This window comes from Coregonus clupeaformis, unplaced genomic scaffold (assembly GCF_020615455.1).
Source record: "Coregonus clupeaformis isolate EN_2021a unplaced genomic scaffold, ASM2061545v1 scaf0034, whole genome shotgun sequence".
Lineage (NCBI taxonomy): Eukaryota > Metazoa > Chordata > Actinopteri > Salmoniformes > Salmonidae > Coregonus > Coregonus clupeaformis.
Window position 1 is genome coordinate 724,284 of NW_025533489.1, and position 11,402 is coordinate 735,685.

General features: G+C 43.3%; 1 protein-coding gene across 12 annotated transcripts in view; it reads right to left on the reverse strand.

Moving 5' to 3' along the window:
- lef1 (lymphoid enhancer-binding factor 1) overlaps positions 1–3,954 on the reverse strand; it is a 51,240-nt gene extending 47,286 nt beyond the window's left edge. For 4 of the 12 annotated variants that reach the window (XM_041895731.2, XM_041895721.2, XM_041895699.2 and 1 more), the window contains exons 1-2: positions 2,843–3,946; positions 711–777 (exon numbers count right to left, since the gene is read on the reverse strand). In XM_041895731.2, the coding sequence (XP_041751665.2) occupies positions 711–777; positions 2,843–3,040 (265 nt within the window). In that variant the 5' untranslated portion in view covers positions 3,041–3,946. Of the gene's footprint in view, positions 1–710; positions 778–2,842 lie in introns of all 12 variants that reach the window. The other 8 variants (XM_041895759.2, XM_041895752.2, XM_041895746.2 and 5 more) reach the window with 7 other exon arrangements.
- Positions 3,955–11,402: the final 7,448 nt, after the last annotated feature.

The window sequence follows — 11,402 nt, forward strand, 5'->3', positions numbered from 1 at the left end:
TGACATCAAATGAGTCTGGCGCTGTCGCACAGCAGCAACATGTTGTACAGGACAACACACACAGAGACAGAGAGAGACAGTGATACAGAGAGACAGAGAGTATGTGTCCAAAATTAGCCAAGGAGAATATTAAGTGTCACTCACTACTAGTATCAGAGAGCCACATGTTTAAGTCACTGCCTATCATTTGAAGTCCTCTTCACAGGTTTTTATTCATGTCAATTTAACAATTTAAAAGCATCAGTATTACATCTTTCAGATAACCATGCAAGGGGCCGCAGTCATTGGGATTACTAAACAATTCTCTGCATAAATAATATTTCCTCCGGACCACAAAATACTTACATATATGACGTCTTATTTTATTCAGTTTGTACATGTCCTGACTAGAATCAATTCAGATATCATCTCTGCATCAGAATGAACTGGGGTCAGATAAGAAAAAGGACCATAGTGTGACTGATCAGTTCTGAACAGAAAATTAAGTGGGTAGAACCTTTTCCAGTCTACCATCTTTCTTCCCTTTAAAAATAAAAAACAAATCTCTCAATTATCAAGCCTCCAGAAATGGATTTGAATATTTAAGGAGGGGGGGGGGGATTTTTTTTTAAACCTTTATCTTGGCTCAATGTTACCCATATATAACTGCAGATCTCTAAAACATGCTGATAACTGACTGGAGAATATTTAATGTGATGTGTGTCACTTACCATCATCCTGATGGTCTCTGTGTTTTTCATGATATGAGTCTTGGGATATTTGGGATTGTCTAGTTCCCTGTGAGAGACAGAGACAGAAATTAGGTTATTCAATTTGAAAAACTTCACACACACACACGGTTAAAAGCACAAACAAACACGCTGCTATGGCCTGCGCCATCTTTCAGCTTGTCCCCAGACCTAAGAACACATACAGTGAGGCGAGTGCGTTGGGGAGAGAGGGTTTGACGGAGCGGTCTGTATCAACCCCTCAACGAGCCACTTAATTAAGCTTCATGTCCTTAAGGAGCTTACAAATTAACTTGCATCAGTCTGCTTTCATTTTCACCAACCAATTTACCCAAAGCGCCAACCAAATTCAAAATCAAATAAATCACGGTAGTCTGATGCTTTGCAATAAAAATGTGTTCTGCAAAAAAGATTCAAAAATAACTGCGAAAATAGAGAAGAGGCGATGGTTTTTACTGTATAGTCGACTGCTTTTCCAAAATACTGTGAACCCCTCCACATGCATCTCCCCCACCCCCGAATGGGAACGGGTAGAAAGACCTCCTTTTGGAGTTCACTTCCCTGAGGGTGGCTTCCAGCAGAGTCACGGAACTTCACTGGATTCCCAATTAACATTCAGCCTCCGTCTTATTTGCCTCTGTGACAGCTCTAACTATATGAGTCAGTAGGTACCCTAATTCCATTAACATTGGTTAATGACAAATGGCAACAGCTAATTGTGCTAGGTTTACCTTTGTATACATACAGCATCCAGAGCTAGAGAGTTAGTAACAGCTGCCTAGCCCAGATTTTAAAACAAAATACATTGAGGCACAAAGTTAAAATTACTATTGAATATGAAACTCACTGCACTGAGGAGGAATGTGACAATCACACAGTCTAAAACGATGTAAGCTACACTTGTTGTTACATCTCTGATACATACATGAGATACATGATTGAGATAAAGGAATGACAGATGATTTAAATACATAAGCAATGTGAACAAAATAGCTACCAGCATTACCTTTAAACTTGTACTGTGCCAGTGACATTTCTTTCATACTTCAAATATGAACAAAATCTATATCAAAACGTAATATTTCCATTCACTCCCCCCCAATTTAATTCCATCCTTTAACAATGTGTTGTCTCTACATGAAATGGCCATAATCGCCCCAAAACATGCAGAAATGGAGTAGCCTTAACTCACATTGGGAACATGAGTGTCACTGTAATCTAGAGGTGACACATTTTATCATGTGTGGTTTTTCTTCAAAGTTCATTTAATCTGGATTTCCCTTTGAACAAAATCCATTTGTTTTATATCAAATACGAATTTGATCTGTCGAAAAACGCTAATATTTTATATTATTCATAGCTTAGATTATCCAACCTGGTGAAATGTTTAATTAAATCACCTAACCCATTGCAATATTGATATTGTTAATGTAATAATTATCAGTAGGCCTACTTATCATTTTACTAATATTGTTTTTCTTATAAAGACAAATTGTTACACTAATAATATTACTACTAATAACCACAATAATGCAATAGGGATAATTTAATATTGTAATAGGCCTAACAAAATAATTTAAAATGCATTCACGAATTCGTCACCTACTGAGCAATCTTTAATTTCAAATAACCTCGTAAAAACTGTACAACAGTTCTCTGAAATGTATAAAATAATTGATCATATGAAATTGTTCTGTAGGTTTGACCTTTGGTATAATTCGTCGACAATGTTTGGAAAAGCTCTGCAGCCACGTGCACCAGCTTTATTTATGCGCCTCTGTTTACAACCGATTACACAATGTAAACAGAACATGGCTACTATTTACAGATTAAATAGTCATATTATACACATATAATATTAGGCTACACATCACCTTGTTATTTATGGCATAACCAAACATAGTTTGGGCCTACATCCAGTCATTTTATCAGCTCAAACTTTCATAAAATGTCCAACTGACACACCTGAAATGGGGGCTATTATTTAGGGACAGGTGAACTTGAATAAATATGTTGCCGTTAGAAATTTGATGGGCATTTATTTAGGCTAGCCTATATAAAAGTTTGGCAACATGTAACACTGGACTTTTAAGTACAAGAGAGGAAATACTTACATCATGATTGCTGTTTGGACTCGTCTCTGACTCATTTACTAAAGATGACTTGATATCTGCTAAGTCTCCCTCGTCTTCCTCTGAGTGACTGAGTTCTGCGAATATTTGTTCTTGGTCTCCCTCATCCTTGAACGGAATCATTTCGTCCGTGGCACAAAGCTCAGGGTCCCCGCCACCACCACCTGCTAGTTGTGGCATTTTGAGTCAGTCAAAGTCCTCGCACTGTCCAAACTGGAGGAACTATCGAAATCCCCAAAACGAAACCCAAAACGTTCCTTGAAGCCGCTAGCTACAATGTTTCACTTGAAGCGTTGCGCTAGGAACCCTGGAGGAAACGGCGTGCGAGCACGCTTTTTGTTTTGGCTAAATTAACAGGAGAGCCTTTTTTGGCGTTGTTTTTCGAAGTATTATGGATTCTTACAATGATTCAGATTTTAAATACCCGAAAATGGAAGATGTTATCGGCAAAAGCGGATGTTTAGTGCACGCTCAACCCGCCGCACTCGCCTGTTCGGCTCTTTAAAATGTCAGAAGTCAAAACCTCATCACGCGAGTCAGATGGCACAGATTTGGCAGAGGAGGGCACACACCGGGGAACTCCGCTAACCGTCAAAGTGCATGTAGAAAAAAACTTCTGCTTATATTTCCTCGTTCTGTGGTCCTGTGAGAGTTGCAGTCCTTTCGTGAAAAAAAAAATTAAGGAAAAATATATTTAAAAAAAAAATGCGTCTCTGAATCTCGTGCAGCCTGTTTGCCACAAGTAGAACACTATTTATTTTCCCCACTTAAACAATACTGCGTATCTATCCCTATTCAAATGAACATACATCCTTGAACTGAATAACGGCTAAATTAAAAGTAATAAACTATATCAAAAGATCGAGGAGTGCGTTATAAACCGATACCCTGTGGATCGACTTCCAAACTGGAGCACCGCTCCGTAAGTAATGTAGCTCTCCTTCCCGTTCTCTGTCTCTTCTCTCTCTGCTCCCTCTCTCGCAGTCACTGGGAGGATCGAGATGAAAGGGAAGCCGCCGCTGTGATTGACACCACACCGATTGACACTCCTAAGAGAGCGAGGGGTAGGGAGATTTATACATACTGTAGCTCACGACAAATGGGTAGACAGGGAAGGAGTGGGGGCGGGTCGAAGCGGTGATGAAGCTGACGCCAATGCATATGATAGAGTAGGGCCTAGGCTATAATAGACAGATTCACTACTATGACGTTAAAATAATAAGAAAGCGCAAAGGGTGACGTTTGGATACTCAGAATTACTGTTGGATTACTGTAGGCTATGTGATTGAGGATAACTAATTCAAATGACATGGCAATGGATCACTTTTCTCCAATTTTTTAAGTAAATGTTCTAGGGAGCCCATGTATATCATAAACAGCCTATATATTCCATATTATGTGTATTTTAAGGTGGTTTAATTCGTGCGCAAACGTTCCTGAATCCATTATTTTTAAAAAGCATGTTGGTACAAAGAAGGTTACAGTCGAATCAATAGTAGCATTGATGTGTTTGTTTGTTTGTGGACAATATATAGTAGCCTCAGCAATTTCCTAAAGTTGTCAATTTATTTTTTTAAAGTATTTTGATAAACCAAACGTGTATATTTGGTCCACTAATCAGAGGGGTGAGTGAGAGGGTGTGCATAATTTATAGAAAATCGACTAATTTGGCTAAATTGGGGTCCATTGTTGTCGGATGTTCTTTCAATTACTTGGAACCTAATAGTAAATTCAACATATGTTACATAATGTTATCTCATATGAGATTTTTCAATCAACAAAACATACGTATTTTCACCTACTCACAAAACAAGACAACTATTTCCCCCTTATTTTGAGTTTAATAGATTGGCCCATAACACATTTAACCAATTCAACCATAATGGTGATATTCTCTTTTGGATATTTTACAGTAGCCTTTACCGGGATGTTGTTCAAAGGAGAAATAGCGGTCTGTAAGTCGACTGCAAAGTATGTCGAGATTGCATTTCACTGGACTTTGGAGAAACTTTGCAGTGTCTTGATAGAAATATAATGCAGACTACTCGTGATTATGTTGTATTGCATAGGCCAGGGCATAGCTCAGATGCAATCTGATCGTTTTGAATCGTCATTTTACAGTTTGCGTAGTAGTCTATATCTTTCAGACAACAGTTCAGAGTTGAATGAACAAGCAAATAAATAACATGGGGGCTTCTTCGAGTCGGAAATGTTTAATGAGAAGAAGAAAAACATGAAGTAGTGTGTTGCTGCTGCGGCTCGCTGTGTGTGGAGAGATTGCGTGAGAATAACTTTGGAGCAGAGGCAGATCTTTATAAAGCACGGAGGTGGGGTAGCGGGCGGAGCCGCGGCATCCTTTGATCTTTCTGGCGGCTGGCTCTTTCATCCCCGGGTTCCCCCCTCTCGCACCCTTCGCCTTTGTATGACTAAATTTGGTATGAGTCTGGAACCGGGCCAATATTTCCACGTGTGCGTTCATCCCAGCTGAGAGAGAAAGCAAGCGTTCTCTTCCGGGTAAGGAGACAGCGAAACAGATCAAAGGCTTTGGATTTGGAACGGAGTGTGGATTCGAAAGAGCAGAGACTGGCCGCATTCCAGAGTATAGCGGAAAACACACACACACACACACATACACACACACACACACACACACACACACATAGTGAGTTAATTAGAAAGATTTCACACATACAGACAGACCTGAATACAACCAAACCTTTCATTAAAAATCCTCTAACGTTTTATTTCTTGTTTGAAACCCTGTGAATTTTCCGTGTGATACAATCATATTTCTCTCTTTCCCCGCTCTGCATTCCTTATAAATTGCCGGTTCTATTTCCTTATAGAATAAGACCCTTTAATTGTATTAGTTTGTCTAAAAAAATCCCCTAATTTCTAACCGAAAATGTTAATATCCTGGCGTGAACCATTGCCAAAGAGAATGACGGATACATTTTTTGGAATAGGCCTACCATGTGCAATTATAGATGTTTTCCCCTTTTAAATCAGCCTTTCCACAATTTTCTAATTCTCTGCCAACATAAAAATATTAATTGTTGAGACCCCATGAAGATGCATAAAAAAAATTATGAGCAATATTTTTCTATAGTGAAATTCTAAATATATTGTCCACAATCAAACAAATCCACTGGTCATATGAGGCCATATAATATAAGTCTGAACTGATTTCAAAGTTGAATGTTTTAGATGTTGCCTAAAATGCACTGAATTGTTTTCAATAACAAAAACGTTTTCCAGTGAGCAGTTAATTGGAATCAATAATTTTTTCTGCAGTGGAATTTATTCAACCACATTTTGTCCTGATGACAGTGTTAAAGAAGGTTAAAGAGAGAGAGAGAGAGAGAGAGAGAGAGCGAGAGAGAGAGAAACTTTTGTCAGTGTAATGTTTACTGATAATTTTGTATTATCTATTTCACTTGCTTTGGCAATGTAAACATACTGTATGTTTCCTATGCCAATAAAGCCCTTTGAATTGAATTGAGAAATGGAAAGGAAGTGGATTGCCTAGGTATGAGCCACCTGTGAACCTGCCATTACAGTGACCCTCTCTTGGCTATGATGAAAGGCCACTGGAGGATCATGGCTTTTGAGCGCTGAGTGCATTGAAGAGGGCTCCTCAATTGTTTGGACCCAAAATAGAGTTCACTATCACTCTTGCAAAAGGTATAAGGGAACAGAAATCATATTCAGATGAAAGATTGCAGAACACTCTCTCTGTTAAATAGAACATTTAAAGAAATGGATAGGCAAGGATAGGATAGGGACGCCACCACGTCTTGCTAGCAGGGCAGCGAGAAAAGCATCATCCTCTATTGGCTAACATTGACATGTCATGATGCTGTCACCAACACACACACACCAAAGGAGGCTGGTGGGGGGAGCTATAGGAGGACGGGCTCATCGAAATGACTGGAATGGAATGAATGGAACGGAGTCCAACATGTGGTTTCCAGATGTTAGATGTGTTTGATACCGTTCCATTGATACCATGCCAGCCATTACAATGAGCCCGTCCTCCTATAGCTCCTCCCACCAGCCTCCTTTGACACACACACACACACACGCATGCTGTCACCAACACATTTCACACACTTCACACTCGACAACAGCATCCATTGAGGCGCTTCACCCTATTTCAGCCTGAATGTTGAAAAACAACAGGGAAAGAGGGGATGGGGAAAAAGGAGGGAGGAAAAAGAGAAGAGAAACATTAGAAGAGAAAAAATAGGAGAGAAACATTAGCATTTCTCTCCTAATGAGGTCATAAGTATGACCCCTCTGGATCTCAGATGAAACAGAAGCCTTCCTGCTGTGTTGTGACCTGAATCTAGTTGTCTCTCACGATGGAGCTACTGCATTTAATATGTTATATAATATAGTATAAAATGAATGGAGGAGGACCAGGAATATATACTGAACAAAAATATAACCGCAACATGTAACAATTTCAAAGATTTTACTGAGTTAGTGTCCATATAAGGAAATCAGTCAATTTAAATAAATTCATTAGGCCCTCAAAACTTGAGACATCTGTGGCATTGTGTTGTGTGACAAAACTGCACATTTTGGAGTGGCCTTTTATGGTCCCCGGCACAAGATGCACCTGTGTAATGATCATGCTGTTCAATCAGCTTCTTAATATGCCACACCTGTCAGGTGGATGGATTATCTTGGCAAAGGAGAAATACTCATGAACAGGGATGTAAACAAATTTGTGCAAAACATTTTAGAGAAATAAGCTTTATGTGTGCATGGAAAATGTTTGTGATCTGTTATTTCAGCTCATGAAACCAACACTTTACGTGTTGTGTTTATATTTTTGTTCTATATATCATATCTATACACAGCATAATTTATCATACCTTGTTTGAATTTCTAATCTGAGCAGGAGATATGTTTTTTAATCTGGGGGAGATTAATCATTTCACCAGTTGAGGCTGCTGAGGGGAGGACGGCTCATAATAATGGCTGGAACAGAGCAAATGGAATGGCATCAAACCATGTGTTTGAAGTATTTGATACCATTCCACTGATTCCGCTCCAGCCGTTACCACCAGCCCGTCCTCCCCAATTAAGTTGCCACCAACCTCCTGTGCATTTCACCCAATGTGAGTGTTTGCATGATAAGATGAGAATGCATGCTGGTGAATTACTGATATTGATGAGGAATCAGGTTTGAGATTTTGATTTGCTAATAAATTGTAGTTTTTTTTTCTCCATTACAAGAGGTTGTAATAATATTAATAATAGAAGTGGCAGGTAGCCTAGCGGTTAGAGTGTTGGCCCAGTAACCAAAAGGTCGCTGGTTTGAATACCCAAGCCGAGAAGGTGAAAATGTGTTGATGTGCCCTTAAGCAAGGCACTTAACCCTAATTTGCTCCAGGGGCGCTGTACTACTATTGCTGACCCTGTAAAACAACACATTTCACTGCACCTTTCTGGTGTATGTGACATATATATATATATATATATAAAAAATGTGCCATATGTGCAACTGTTTTGTGGGTAGCTGGATTTCTCAAGTTCTGAGTATCTGTGACAAGGTGTGAATGAAGGAGTCAGGCGCAGGAGGTAAAACACCGAAGTCCAGAGTTTATTCCGTTTACATAAATAAAACGCACCCAGCGTCAAACGAAACTATCACAAGGGAAATAGTCCACCTTGGCAATAACAAATGGAAGAGTAGCTCAACCAAGCTACTCGCTCTCACAATGAAACAGTCACTCACAAAGACAAGGGGAACACTTATACACATACTAATTAGGGGAATGAGCACCAGGTGTGTGTGATTGACAAGACATGACAAGTGGAGTAATGAGAATGGGATCGGCAGTAGCTAGTAAGCCGGTGACGATGAACGCCGAAACCTGCCCGAATAAGGAGGGGAGGCAGCCTCGGCGGAAGTCGTGACATTACCCCCCCCCCCCGACGCGCGGCTCCAGCAGTGCGCCGACCCCGGCCTCGGGGACGGCCAGGAGGACGCGGAGCAGGGTGAGTCGGATGGCGACGGTGGAAATCCCTCAACAGGGAAAGATCGAGGATGTCCCTCCTTGGGACCCAGCACCGTTCCTCCGGACCGTACCCCTCCCACTCCACGAGATACTGAAGGCCCCCCACCCGACACCTCGAATCCAGTATGGAACGGATCGAGTACGGCGGGGCCCCCTCGATGTCCAGAGGAGGTGGAGGAACCTCCCGAACCTCAGACTCCTGGAGTGGACCAGCTACCACCGGCCTGAGGAGAGACACATGAAACGAGGGGTTAATACGGTAATCAGGGGGGAGTAACAACCTGTATGTAACCTCGTTTATTCTCCTCAGGACTTTAAACGGCCCCACAAACCGTGGGCTCAACTTCCGGCAGGGCAGGCAGAGGGATAGATTCCGGGTCGAGAGCCAGACCCGATCCCCCGGTACGAAAACCGGGGCCTCCCTGCGGTGGCGGTCAGCGTTCGGCTTCTGACGACGCACGGCACGCTGGAGGCGAACCATTACTCTCGGGGTGAAATCCAGAGGTCAGGCTGACCGAGACCCCCAGACGTTCCATGAACGCCTTCCAGACATGAACTGGGGACCTCGGTCAGACACTATATCCTCTGGTACCCCGTAGTGCCGGAAGATGTGAGTAAACAGAGCCTACACAGTTTGAAGGGCCGTGGGGAGACCGGGCAGAGGAAGGAGGCAGCAGGACTTCGAAAAGCGATCCACAACGACCAGGATAGTGGTGTTACCTTGGGAGAGGGGAAGATCAGTAAGTAAATCAATACTAAGGTGAGACCATGGTCGTTGTGGAACTGGTAAAGGTTGTAGCTTACCCGCTGGGAGGTGCCTAGGTGCCTTACTCTGGGCGCACACTGAGCAGGAGGAAACATACACCCTCACGTCCTTAGCCAAGGTAGGCCACCAGTACATCTCGGTCAGGCAGCGCATTGTACGACGATACCCGGATGACCAGAGGAGGGTGTTGTGTGTGCCCAGTAGATCAGACGATCACGGATAAGCGCAGGCACGTACTGCAGCACAGCTGGACTGGCGAGGATTCAGCCTCCTCGCTGCCCGAATGTACTCCAGGTTATGGTGGTCTGTCCAGACGAGGAAAGGGTGTTTCGCCAGCAGCTCCCGATCACCAATGCTGTAGTTCTGCTCCGTCGAACTGAGCTTCTTCGAAAAGAAGGCACAGGGGCGGAGCTTGGGTGGCGTGCCCGAGCATTGGGATAAAATAGCGCCTATCCCTACCTCGGACACATCCACCTCCACTCCGAACGGTAGTGATGAATCGGGGTGAGCCAGTACCGGGGCTGAGGTGAATAGACCCCGAAGGCCAAATCAGCCTCAGCAGACCAGCGGAGCCGGGACGGCCCACCCTTCAACAAGGAGGTAATGGGAGTTGCGACCTTGCCAAAGCCCCGAATAAACCTCCGATAGTAGTTGGAAAAGCCAAGGAAGCACTGCACCTCCTTCACCGTGGTTGGAGTCGGCCAATTACGCACGGCTGAAATGCGATCTCCCGCTATCTCCACACCTGTGGTAGTAATGCGGTATCCGAGGAAGGAGATTGACTGCTGGAAAAACTCACACTTCTCTGCCTTGGCATAAAGATCCTTCTCCAGCAGTCGGACCAGTACCTTGCGAACCAGGGACACGTGCTCGGCGCGCGTAGCGGAATACACCAGGATGTCATCGATGTAGACCACCACACCGCGACCAAGCATGTCCCGAAACACCTCATTCACAAAGGACTGGAAAACGGATGGAGCATTCATCAAACCGTAGGGCATCACCAGGTATTCATAATGCCCCGAGGTTGTGCTGAATGCTGTTTTCCACTCATCCCCTTCCCGAATACGCACCAGGTTGTAGGCACTCCTGAGGTCTAATTTGGTGAAAGAAAACGGGCCCCATGCATTGACTCAATCCCTGAAGGAATGAGGGGAAGAGGATAACTAAATCGTACGGTCACCTTATTCAGTGGTTGATAATCAATGCACGGACGTAAACCGCCATCTTTCTTCCTCACAAAGAAGAAACTTGAGGAAGCAGGTGAAGTGGAGGGACATATATACCCCTGGCGCAGGGACTCGGTGACGTATGTTTCCATAGCCTCCATTTCAGCCTGCGACAGGGGATACACATGACTCCTGGGAGGTACAGCATCTACCCAAAGGTTTATCGCGCAATCCCCCTCCCGATGAGGTGGTAATTTAGTTGCTTGCGTCTTGGAAAACGCGAGTGCCAGATCATGGTATTCGGGGGGAATGCGCACGGTGGGAGTACCGTCTGGACTTTCCACCGTGGTCGCACCAACGGAAACACCTAGACACCTACCCGGACACTCACGACCACCCCGTAAGAACCCTCTGCGGCCATGAATAATTGGGGTTGTGAAGGGCTAACCACGGAATACCTAAGACTACAGGGTAAGCAGGAGACTCAATCAAAAAAGTGATCTGCTCAACATGCGTCTCCTGTGTAATCATGGTGACTGGTACAGTAACCTCCTTAACCAACCCGGACCCTAATG